The following is a 12,556-nucleotide window of genomic DNA, read 5'->3' as shown; positions in this document are numbered from 1 at the left end:
GGACAATCTCCAGGCTTGGGCTGACAAGTGGAAAATAACATTTGCACTACACAACTGCCAAGCAATGACTTTCACCAATAAGAGACACTCTAACCACCGGCCCTTGACATGTTACCATCACCGAATCCCTCACTGTCAACATCCTCGGGGTTACCATTGACCAGAAACTCAACCGGACTCACCACAAACACAGTAGCTACAAGGGCAGGTCAGAGGCTAGGAATATGCGGCAAGTTACTCACCTCCTGATTCCCCAAAGCCTGTCCATCATCTAAAGGCACAAGTCTGGAGTATGATGGAATACTCCCCACTTGCCTGGATGGCTGGAGCTCCAACAACATTCGAGAAGCTTGACATCATCAAGGACAAAACAACCCTCCTGACTGGCACTACATCTACAAACATCTGCTCTCTCCACCACCAATGCTCAGTAGCAGCATTGTGTACTATCTACAAGATGCACTGCAGCAATTCACCAAAGATCCTTAGACAGCACCTTCCAAACCCACAACCACTTCCACCTAGAAGAACAAATGCAGCAGATACATAGGAACATCACCACCACCTGCAAGTTTCCTTTCAAGCCACTCACCATCCTGACTTGGAAATATATCGCTGTTCCTTCAGTCGCTGGGTCAAAATTCTGGAATTCGCTCCCTAATGGCACACAGACTGCAGTGATTCAAGAAGGAAGCTCACCACCACCTTCTCAAGGGTAACTACGGATGGGCAATAAATGCTGGTCAGCCAGCGACACCCATGTTCCACAAGTGAATAAAAAAAAGTTACCTTCCAAGTAACTCACCATCCTGATTTGAAAATATATCGCCATTCCTTCGCAGTCGCTGGGTCAAAATCATGGAGCTCCCTCCCTAACAGTACTATACCTACACCATATGCATTTACATAAGAACATAAGAAATAGGAGCAGGAGTAGGCCATCTAGCCCTTCGAGCCTGCCCCGCCATTCAATAAGATCATGGCTGATCTGTCGTGGCTCAGTTCCACATTCCTGCCCTCTCCCCATAACCCTTAATCTCCTCTCTTATCAAAAACCCATCAACCCGCGTCTTAAAAATATTTAGCGAGGTAGCCTCCACAACGGGCAGAGAATTCCAGAGATTCACCACCCTTTGAGTGAAGAAGTTCCTCCTCAACTCCGTTCTAAACCGCACCCCCTTTATCTTGAGGCTGTGCCCCCTAGTCCTACTGTCCTTTCTGAGCGGGAAGAGTCTTTCCACCTCTATCCTATCCATCCCATTCATCATCTTATATGTCTCAATGAGATCCCCCTTCATTCTCCTAAACTCTAACGAGTACAAGCCTAGTTTATTCAGCCTCTCCTCATAGCTCAACCCCCTCAACTCCGACATCAGCCTAGTAAACCTCCTCTGCACTCCCTCCAAGGCCAAAATATCCTTGCGTAAGTACGGCACCCAAAACTGCACACAGTACTCCAGCTGCGGCCTCACCAATGCCCTATACAGCCGCAGCAAGACCTCCCTACTTTTATATTCAATCCCCCTCGCTATGAAGGCCAGCATCCCATTCGCCTTCCTGACCACTTGCTGCACCTGCAGGCTGGGTTTTTGCGACTCAAGCACAAGGACCCCGAGGTCCCTCTGCACCGTCGCCTGCTGCAGTTTTTCACCACGTAAGTAATAATCCTCCCTACCATTATTCCTACCAAAGTGGACCACCTCGCACTTGCCAACATTAAATTCCATTTGCCAGTTCCTGGCCCATTCGCCCAGCCTATCTAGATCCTTCTGCAGACTCTCCATACCCTCCGCACAATTTGCCGTTCCACCAATCTTGGTGTCATCAGCAAATTTTAAGATGGTTTAAGATGGCAAATCACCACCATATTCTCAAACACAATTAAGGATGGGCAATAAATTCTGGCCTAGCCAGTAATGCTCAGTTCTCCCGAATGAATTTTTAAAAACTGGCATCCTGAAGGAAATGGCAGAGGTGATAGTGGATGCCTTAGTGATTGTTTACCAAAATTCGCTGGATTCCAGGGAAGTGCCGGAAGATTGGAAAATGGCTAATGTTATGCCGCTGTTTAAAAAAGGTAGCAGACAAAAGGCAGGGAATTATAGGCCAGTTAGTTTAACGTCTGTAGTTGGAAAAATGCTAGAATCCGTCATCAAAGAAGAAATAGCGAGGCACCTAGAAAGGAATGGTTTGGTAGAGCAGACGCAGCACGAATTCGTTAAGGGGAAGTCGTGTTTGATGAATTTATTGGATTTCTATGAGGATGTGACTAGTGCGGTAGACAGAGGGGAGCTGGTGGATGTGGTGTTTCTCAATTTTCAAAAGGCGTTTGAAAAGGTGCCTCACAAAAGATTGCTCAGAAGGTTAGGGTGCATGGAGTTGGGGGTAAGGTGTTAGCGTGGATAGAGGATTGGTTGTCTAATAGCAAGCAGAGAGTTGGTATCAATGGGTGCTATTCTGATTGGCGGTTGGTGACTAGTGGAGTGCTGCAGGGATCGGTGCTGGGGCCTCAGCTATTTACCATTTATATAGATGATCTGGAGGAGGGGGCTGAGTGTAGGGTGACGAAATTTGCTGATGACACGAAGATGAGTGGAAAAGCAAATTGTGCGGAGGGTGTGGAAAGTCTGCAGAGGGATCTGGATAGGCTGAGTGAGTGGGCAAGGACCTGGCAGATGGAGTACAATGTTAGCAAGTGTGAGGTTATCCACTTTGGCAGGAATAATAGTAGGAGGAATTACTATTTAAAGGGCGAAAAGCTGCAGCATGCTATGGCGCAGAGGGACCTGGGGGTCCTTGTGCACGAGTCGCAAAAACCCAGTCTGCAGGTGCAGCAGGTGATCAAGAAGGCGAATGGAATGCTGGCCTTTATAGCGAGGGGGATTGAATATAAAAGCAGGAAGGTCTTGCTGCAACTGTACAGGGCACTGGTGAGGCCGCAGCTGGAGTACTGTGTGCAGTTTTGGTCGCCGCACTTGCGCAAGGATATTTTGGCCTTGGAGGGTGTGCAGAGGAGGTTCACTAGGCTGATACCGGAGTTGAGGGGGTTGGACTATGAAGAGAGGCTAAATAGACTGGGTCTGTACTTGTTGGAGTTTAGAAGGATGAGGGGGGATCTTATAGAGACGTATAAAATAACGAAAGGGATGGATAGGGTAGAGGTAGAGAGATTCTTCCCGCTCAGAAAAGATAGCAGGACTAGAGGGCACAGCCTCAAGATAAGGAGCAGGGTGGCAGTTTAGAACGGAGTTGAGGAGGAACTTCTTCATTCAAACGGTGGTGAATCTCTGGAATTCTCTGCCTGTTGAAGTGGTGGAGGCTGCCTCGCTAAATATATTTAAGTCACGGGTAGATAGGTTTTTGACAGACAAGGGAATTAAGGGTTATGGGGAGAGAGCGGGAAAGTGGAACTGATCCACTTCAGATCAGCCATGATCTTACTGAATGGCGGGGCAGGCTCGAAAGACTAGATGGCCTACTCCTGCTCCTATTTCTTATGTTCTTATTCTTTTGTACCACAAAATTTTGTGTTTCTACAATTCAAAGCTTTGATGCTTTTCACCCACCCCCCGCCCTCTTGGGATGCAGACAAAGAATAACTCTTTTGTCATGCCAAAGGAACTCTAGTTCCTACCTGTAGGTTCCTGTCCACAGTGTCATCCTTCCTTCATTCTTCTCTGATGACAGTTCATCAGATTCAGCAAGATTCGTGCTAGAAGATGGAGATGAATCGCCGGCGCTTGAAGAGTCATCACTCGTGTAAGTGTAGCTCCGCACAAGATTCCGGTCACTTTGCAAAGCCAGCTTGAGCTCCTCTGAAAAGCAGGAATGTTCAGCATTCAGACACTCTGTCCACTGGGCAGCCTCGGGTTCTTTCGTCTCTGGAGTTGAAGGCACCCTGTTTTCCTGCAAATTGCCATTGAATGCTGTGGGACATGAACTGTCCAACCTGGTTGCTGGTGCCTTTCCTGTGGGCTCCTGCTTTACACTGGGAACAACTGGGATCTCTGGTACCTCTGCCTCTGGTTCCATTGTCATCAGAGCACCAAAAAATTTAATTTGGCCCTGTAATGCAAGATAGCGAAACCTTAATAGGAAGCAGTGATGTTTTCTGTTTCTGGTTTGTTCAGCACTGTCTGCCCTGGAGTTTTACAAACATATGAATGTGTTGCACAAACTTTAACCCTCTTACGTATAAGCTAGGTTATCTATACAAAGTAACTTGTATCTACACATCCCCTTTAAATTTAAACAAAACATTGACATCTCAAAAGTGTCAACGGGAAATGCATCTGATGCCAAGGAAAGGGATATTAGGAAGGATGACTAAAGGGCTTTTCAAAAATTGGATATAAAAAGTGTCTTAGAGGACAAGAAACAGTTAACAGAATGGTTGCCAACAGTGGAGCAAAAGGAGGAGTTCACTTGAATGATTTCTCATCATTATTGGCAGTTATAATTGAAGACTAGACTGTTGGAATTTTTCAGGCATAATGCATGCGTGGGCAACAGAATCTCAACACAATTGCATTGCTGGGTCTTTTAACCATGTTCAAGTGTTCATGGCGGGAATATTTCACACACCCTGATAAGAACTAGAAGCAGGATGAGGCAATACAGCCCCTGGAGCCCGCTCTGCCATTCAATATGATCATGGCTGATCTCATCTTGGCCTCAACTCCACTTTCCTGCCCATTCACCATAACCCTTCAACCTCATCATTAATTTAAAATCTGTCTCTCTCCTCAAATTTACTCAATGTCTCAGCATCCACCACATTCTGGAGTATTGAATTACACAGACTCCCCACCCCAGGAGAGTAGTGGTTTCTCCTCATTTCTGTTTTAAAGCTGCCACCCTTTATTCTAAAACAATGAGTTCTTGTTCGAGCTTGCCTCAAGAGACAACATCCTCTCTCCATCTACTTTGTTAATCCCCCTCATCATCTAATATACCTCAATTAGGTCTCTTCTCATTCTTGCAACTTTAGAGACCTAAAATGCACAATCTCTTTTCATAAGACAAACCCTCAACTCTGGAATCAATCTAGTGAACCTCCTCTGAACCAACTCCAATACAACTACATCCCTCCTTCTGTAAGGGGACCAAAACTGTACACAGTGCTCTAGGAGTGGTTCAGTAATGCCTTCTACAGTTGTAGCAACACTTTCCTACTTTCATATTGAACATAAGAACATAACATAAGAACGTAAGAAATAGGAGCAGGAGTAGGCCATCTAGCCCCTCGAGCCTGCCCCGCCATTCAATAAGATCATGGCTGATCTGTCATGTCTCAGTTCCACATTCCCGCCCTCTCCCCACAACCCTTAATCCCCTTGCCTATCAAAAACCTATCAACCCACGTCTTAAATATATTCAGCGAGGCAGCCTCCACCACTTCAACGGGCAGAGAATTCCAGAGATTCACCACCCTTTGAGTGAAGAAGTTCCTCCTCAACTCCGTTCTAAACCGCCCCCCCTTTATCTTGAGGCTGTGCCCACTAGTCCTACTGTTCTTTCTAAGCGGGAAGAGCCTCTCCACCTCTATCCTATCCATCCCATTCATCATCTTATATGTCTCAATGAGATCTCCCCTCATTCTTCTAAACTCTAACGAGTACAAGCCTAGTTTATTCAGCCTCTCCTCATAGTTCAACCCCCTCAACTCCGGTATCAGCCTAGTAAACCTCCTCTGCACTCCCTCCAAGGCCAAAATATCCTTGCGTAAGTGCGGTGACCAAAACTGCACACAGTACTCCAGCTGCGGCCTCACCAGTGCCCTGTACAGTTGCATCAAGACCTCCCTACTTTTATATTCAATCCCTGTATTCCTTTGCCAAAATTCCATCTGCTTTCCTCATTTCCTGCTGTAACTGCATACTTGTTTTTTGCAATTCATGCACAAGGATATCCAGATCCCCTCTGCACCAAAGCAGTTTCTCTCCATTAAGATAATATGTTTCCTTTCTGTTTTTCCCACCAAAATGGATAATCTCACACTTATCCACATTAAATTCCAGCTGCCAAACTTTGGCTCATTTGCTGAACCTATCCATATCAGCTGGTAAATTTCTTACTTTCTCATTGCAACTTACTATCCTACCTATTTTACTGGCATCTGTAAATTTGACTACAATACATTGTATCCTTGCAGCCAAGTCATTAATATAGATCACAAATAGTTTGGGCCTAAGGACCTTGCTACTGGTCAACCAGAAAAAGACAAAGTTATCACAACTCTGTTTTGCATTGGTTAGTCAATTCCCTACCCAGGCTAATAAATTATCCCCAACACCATGTGATCTTACCTTGTGTATTAATCTTTTACATGGGACCTTATCAAATACTACAGGATTCCCATTATCCACCTTGCTTGTTACATCTTCAAAGAACTCTAGCAAATTAGTCAAACACGATTTACCCTTCACAAAACCATGCTGACTCTGATGGACTGTTCTTTGATTTTCCAAGTGAGTTGTTATGATTTCCTTAACAATGGATTCTAACAGTTTCCCAACTGATCAGCCACCTCTGCTGAAGTCCCAGTGATACTGGACAATTACAAAGGAACACTCTGGGGGAGGGCAATCATCACTGGCCCCTCACTCTTGTGGAGGGGGTACTCACTCTAGACAGTCCTCAGTAACTCAATCTACTGACCCCTCACCCTGGGGGGAGGGGAGATCTCTGACCCCTCTGGCACTGAGACTGCGCCTAAACGGCCCCCTGTCCCGGTCTGTGGTGACTCTGCCCGAGCTCCAGGCCCAAGCTCCGGCCGGTGGTGACCGTCCCCGGGCTCCAGGCCTAAGCCCCGGCCGGTGGTGACTCTGCCCGAGCTCCAGGCCTAAGCCCCGGCCTGTGGTAACTCTCCCCGGGCGCCAAGCCGGAACCTCAACTCCCCGTGACCTCACTTCCGGAATAACAAAGAACGTTCCGGGAGTCAAGAGGCTCCGCTCCGGGAGTCGAGGCCTGGTCCTCCAGGCCCATTCCCACTCTCCAGCGGCACACAGGCAGCGAGCGGAGTGGTCGCTGAGAGCGGTAGTAAGCAGCCTGCGGGTCCCAGCCCGGGTGTCCAGCTTCAGCCACTCTCAGCACCGACGCTTCCCGCGGCGGAAACAGTTGTCAAAATCGAAAGGGTGCGAGAGGGCACGGTGACGTTAATGATTGACAGTGGAGCTGACCAACCAGCTGCGAGTCAGGGGGCGGGGTACAGTCTGGTGGCCAATCCACGGGGGAGCCTCCGCGGCACGGACCAATGAGAGGCTGGAAGGCGGGACTTCCGGCGGAGCTAGGCGCGGGAGGCGGCCATGGCGAAGACCTACGATTATCTCTTCAAGCTGCTGCTGATCGGCGACAGCGGTGTGGGCAAGACCTGTGTGCTGTTCCGCTTCTCCGAGGATGCTTTCAACACCACCTTCATCTCCACCATCGGTACCGAGCTGCGTAGCGACGGCTGCTGCATCTTCTTCCGGGCTGGGCCGAGGCCGCGGGCTTTCCCAGAAAGGACAGCCAGGGTGCCGCTACCGGGGACAGTTCTCCCGGCCGCGGTTTCTGAGCTGCTAAACCCCGTGCCCAGCCTCCGGCTGCGGTTCTGAGCGGCTGTTTGTCTTGTTGTGGGCTGTTTGCCCGCTTGCTTGATCCGGGTGGGGATTCACTGATTGCAGCTCCTGGCCAAAGCCAAGAGCATTGAACAGTTCGCGCACACAGTTGTCTTGTTGCACTGGGCCAGGAACCTGGGAGCTAAACATCACGGGGATCTCCCTGGAGTTTGGATGCTGAGTCTATTTTAATAAGGGAACAAAATGTAGACTTTTACTGAGCCTGGATTCCCAGCACAATGAGCATTGTTACTTTAGCAGTTAATGCGCATGGAAGTTATTAGCGGTGTCTGCAAACCTGGCTCCTGCTATTCTCGTATATTTCATTTATGAGCATCACAAGAGGAACTGAATTCCCTCAGAAACATTGTCTTTGTGAGATCCTGTGTGGGCAGGCTAGATACAAATCCTATTGAGAATTATTGCAGACCATGGGAAGCGGAGGTAAGGGTAATGTGTTCCCTAATCAGGCCTGGCAGAGAAATAGTGTTAACATTTTGAGTCCAAAGATGTCTATGGAATTGAGATCATCCAGTACTTTGTTTACATTTCAGATTTTCAGTATCTGCATTGTTTTCCTGTTGTTATGAAGAAGTTCCTTGCTTCTGCATTCTCTACTCAGTTTCTGTTTGGTGTTTTCATTATGTTATGAATAGGAGGGTGTTTAAATAAAAATAGCTCTGATTTCATTTCTTGCCATCTGTCCAGAATCAGAAAAGTGGTGGTTTTTAGAAAAATGATTTCCCCTTTTAAATGGTGAAGCATTTTCCCCAACCCTTCAGTTTTGAAGTGATCCAACCCTCTATTAATAACTCCACAGCAAACTTGCGATAAAATTAGAGGATTTGTTTACATGAAATCAGAACTTGGAAAGGGGGTCCACAGTGGAGTTACACAATAAAAGGGGGATAAGGGAAATAAAGAGGTACAGGGCAAAGACAACAGACAAAATAAGAATTGTTTCATGTGAGTACAGAATCAAAGAATGGAGAGAGGGCCTGGGAAAGGTACTTTGTCAAAGAGTCTGTGCAGATTTGATGGGCTGAATGGCTTCTGTACTGTAGAAATTCTATGATCCAAATTTACTGGTGAAATTTAAGTTTGGCAGCATTTTAGTCAGTGTAGATGTTAACAAAATTATGAAGGGATATTGATAGACTAGGTGAATGGGCAAAAGTGGTAGGTGGATTTCAATCTAAATGTATGAGATCTTTCATTTTGAACTGAAAATGAATAGATGAGGGTATTTTCTAGGTGGTACGAAATTATATACAGTAGATGTCCAAAGAGATGGTGGGGGGGCGGGGTTCAGGTGCATAGATCTTTAAAATACCACATGGTGCAGAAAATAATCAAGAAGGCTAATGGAATGCTGGCCTTTATATATAGAGGACTGGAGAATAAGGATGGAGAAGTTATTCTGCAGCAATATAGAACCCTGGTTAAACCCCACTTGGACAACTGTGAGCGGATCTGGGCACTACATCTAGGGAAGATTATATTGGCCTTGGAGCGAGTGCAATGGAGCTTCAGAAGAATGATACCTGGACTTCGGAGGTTTAATTATGAGGCGAGATTATACAAATTAGGCCTGTTTTCTCTAGAATTTAAAAGGTTGAGAGGAGATCTGATCAAAGTCTTCAAGAATTAACAGGAAAAGACAGGATAGATAAAGGTAAACTATTTCCACTGGTTGGAGATTCTGGTATTAATCTAAAAATTAGGGCCAGACTATTCAGAAGAGATGTTGGGAAACACTTCTACACACACAGGGTGATAGAGGTTTGGAACTCTGTCACAAATGGCAGTTGATGCTGGGTCAGTTGCTTATTTTAAATCAGAGATAAATTTGAATTAAGCAAAGGTATTAAGGGATACGGACCAAAGGCATACGAAGTTAGGCCACAGATCAGCCATGATCTCATAGATTGGCAGATCAGGCTCAAGGGGTTGAATGGTCTGGTCCTGTTCCTATATTCCTATTACCTCTGGTTCTGGACACACCTGCCATCAGGAACATACTTCCTGAATCTACCCTGCATAGTCTTGTTAGAATTTTATAGTTTTCTGTGAGATTTCCTCTCATTCTTAACTCCAGCAAATACAATTCAAACCAACTCAAGTCCCACCATCCCAAGAACCAATCTGGTAATCCTTCTCTGCACAGTCTGTAGCAAGAACATTCTTCCTCAGATAAGGAGACCAAAACGGCACGCAGTATTCCAGGTGTGGCCTTATCAGGGCCCTGTATAATTTTAAAAATTGGTAGGGTGATAAATAGTGAGAGGACAGCCACACACTAGGATGATATCAATAGATTGGTCAGGTGGGCAGAGCAATGGTAAAGGGAATTCAACGTGGAAAAGTGTGAGCTAACGCAATTGGAGAGGTCTGACAAGCTAATGAATTAGATTATGAACAGTAGGACCTTGGATAATTCTGAACATCAGAGGACCTTGGAGGGTGACTCCACAATCCCTGAAGATGGCAGGGCAGATAGATAAAAGAGGCTAAGAAGATATATGGGATACTTGCTTTCATTACCTGAGGCATAAAATACAAGAGCAGGGAGGTTTTGATGGAGCTATATAAAAGAAACACTGATGGGCCACAGCTGGAGTACTGTGTGCAGTTCTGTTCATCACATTATAGGAAAGATGTGATTGCACTGGAGAGGGTGCAGAGGAGATTTACCAGGATGCTGCCTAGCTGAAAGTTTGAGCTGAGAGAGACTGGATGGACTGGGGCTATTTTCCTTGGAGCAGTTGAGGCTGAGAAGGGACCCGATAGAGGCGTATAAGATCTTTAACATTAGCAGAGTGGTTAATAACTAGGGGGCATAGATTTAAGAAAGAAGTCGAAGTCTAAGAGGGGAGTGAGGAGAAACTCTCTCATCTAGAGGGTGGTGGGAGTTTGGAACTCGCTGCCTGAAAGGATGGCTGAATCAGAAACCGTCGTAACATTTAAGAAATGTTTAGATATTTGCTTGTTCTGCTGTAACCTCCAGGGCTATGGGCCAAGCGCTGGAAAATGGGATTAGTGTAGCCAGATCTTTATTGACCAGCGTGGAAACAATGGACTGAATGACTTCCTGTTCTGTAAAAGTCTATGAATCTCTTAACTTTTTGTTTTCTCTGCTTTTCAGGTATTGATTTTAAAATCCGAACAATTGAATTGGATGGAAAGAAAATCAAGCTACAAATATGGTGAGGGTTGTAGAACTGCTCTCCCTTTATCATGCTGAGTGCGTCTGACTCTTGAAATCTGACTCTTGTCATGAAGACTTCTGGTTCTATTAGTGACATCGCTGCATACAGCTCAGTTGAAATGCCTGTTTGTCTGTCAGTTAATCAATCAAAGTCACAGTGGTTTCTTACCAAAGGAATATTATAATTGATGGTCCTGAAGGTTCTGCAGAATAAAATTTGGAACTGCGGGTGTTACAGCTTGAGCCACTGCAAACTCTAGAAGTGGGGATAGGTCATGTGGAAATGAATATTCTTGAGATATGTTCTCAAGCAGGTTTGCAGATGACACTAAGATGGCTGGACTGGCAGACAGTGAGGAGCAGTGTCAGGCAATACAACAGGATATAGATAGGCTGGTATATTGGGCAGATAAATGGCAGATGGAATTTAATCCAGGTAAATGTGAGGTGATGCATTTTGGAAGAAATAATGTAGGGGGGAGTTATATGATAATGGGTAGACCTATTAAGAGTATAGAAATGCAGAGGGACCTCGGGGTGCAAGTGCACAAGTCTTTGAAGGTGGCAGTACAGGTGGAGAAGGTTGTGAAGAAAGCTTACAGTTTGTTAGCCTTTATAGGAAGGGGTATTGCGTACAAGAGCTGGCGTCTAATGTTGCAGTTGTATAAAACGTTGGTTAGGCCGCATTTGGAGTACTGAGTCCAGTTCTGGTCGCCTTACTCCCGGAAAGACGTGGAGACCCTGGAGTGAGTGCAGAGGAGGTTTACCAGGATGTTGCCTGGTATGGAAGGACTGGGTTATGAGGAATGATTGGGCAAATTGGGGCTGTTTTCCTTAGAAAGAGGGAGTACGAGGGGAGATCTGATAGAGGTGTATAAGATTATAAAGGGTATAGACAGAGTAAACAGTGGTAAGCTTTTTCCTAGATTGGAAACACACATTACGAGGGGCCACGGGCTTAGGGTGAGGGGGGCGAGGTATAATTCGGATGTTTGAGGGAGGTTTTTCACACAGAGGGTTGTAGGTATGGAATGCACTGCCAAGTAAGGTGGTGGAGGCAGGCACACTCGAGTTGTTTAAGGGATACTTAGGCACACGAGCGGGATGGAGGGATATAGGAGAATGTTTTAAATAAAGATCAAGAGCCTTGGGACGTCCCTGGGAATCAATTGATTCCAATGGACCTTCCAACATATTTTCTGGCTCACTTGTTTTACTTTTGAGCTTCTGGGGATTCCCTTGAATGTTTGTATAAGGATGTGCACGGTATTGATGTTTTTCTCTTTTAATCCACTGATGATTCGGTCCGCCTTGTTGCCCAACAAGGGGCATACACGCGGTGGGTTGTGCGAGGGCTGCTCTTGGATGTTTCGAGAGTAGCCTAGTGCTTCACGTCGTTAGTGTACGCTTAAACTGGACCAGCTGATGGGCAACACGACAGCTCAGTGACTATCACTGTTTGCTGTGCAGATACATGGATTTGGGCCAGTGTCTGTGGGAGTTTGCGCATTCTCCCCGTGCTTGCGTGGGTTTTCTCCGGGTGCTCCGGTTTCCTCCCACACTCCAAAGATGTGCTCTTAGGCTGATTGGTGTAACAAATTGTCCCTAAATTAGTCTCCCCTCAATCTGGTTTCCAATGTGGATTGCCGTGGGTGTAGATGAGGGTCATGGGTGGAGAGGGGACTCACAATGTTGAAATGGCGGCGCGGGCTCGTTGGGCCAAAGGGCCTGTTTCCCGTGCTGTGTTGTT

General features: G+C 46.2%; 2 protein-coding genes across 5 annotated transcripts in view; one reads left to right on the top strand and one right to left on the bottom strand.

Moving 5' to 3' along the window:
- The window catches only part of LOC145358494 (uncharacterized), a 63,177-nt gene extending 56,285 nt beyond the window's left edge, over positions 1-6,892 (bottom strand). Inside the window, exons 1-2 of one of the 4 annotated variants that reach the window (XM_080212604.1) lie at positions 6,309-6,892; positions 3,635-4,065 (exon numbers count right to left, since the gene is read on the bottom strand). In XM_080212604.1, the coding sequence (XP_080068730.1) occupies positions 3,635-4,038 (404 nt within the window). In that variant the 5' untranslated portion in view covers positions 4,039-4,065; positions 6,309-6,892. The remainder of the gene's footprint in view (positions 1-3,634; positions 4,066-6,308) is intronic. The other 3 variants (XM_080212606.1, XM_080212607.1, XM_080212605.1) reach the window with 3 other exon arrangements.
- A 289-nt stretch (positions 6,893-7,181) lies between these two features.
- LOC145358497 (ras-related protein Rab-8A) overlaps positions 7,182-12,556 on the top strand; it is a 29,019-nt gene continuing 23,644 nt past the window's right edge. Inside the window, exons 1-2 of the mRNA XM_080212612.1 lie at positions 7,182-7,431; positions 10,744-10,804. Coding sequence (XP_080068738.1) covers positions 7,308-7,431; positions 10,744-10,804 — 185 coding nt within the window. The 5' untranslated portion in view covers positions 7,182-7,307. The remainder of the gene's footprint in view (positions 7,432-10,743; positions 10,805-12,556) is intronic.

The sequence above is a fragment of the Carcharhinus amblyrhynchos genome, chromosome 26 (assembly GCF_965287045.1).
Source record: "Carcharhinus amblyrhynchos chromosome 26, sCarAmb.v2.hapA, whole genome shotgun sequence".
Lineage (NCBI taxonomy): Eukaryota > Metazoa > Chordata > Chondrichthyes > Carcharhiniformes > Carcharhinidae > Carcharhinus > Carcharhinus amblyrhynchos.
This window is presented reverse-complemented; position numbering and strand designations above follow the sequence as displayed.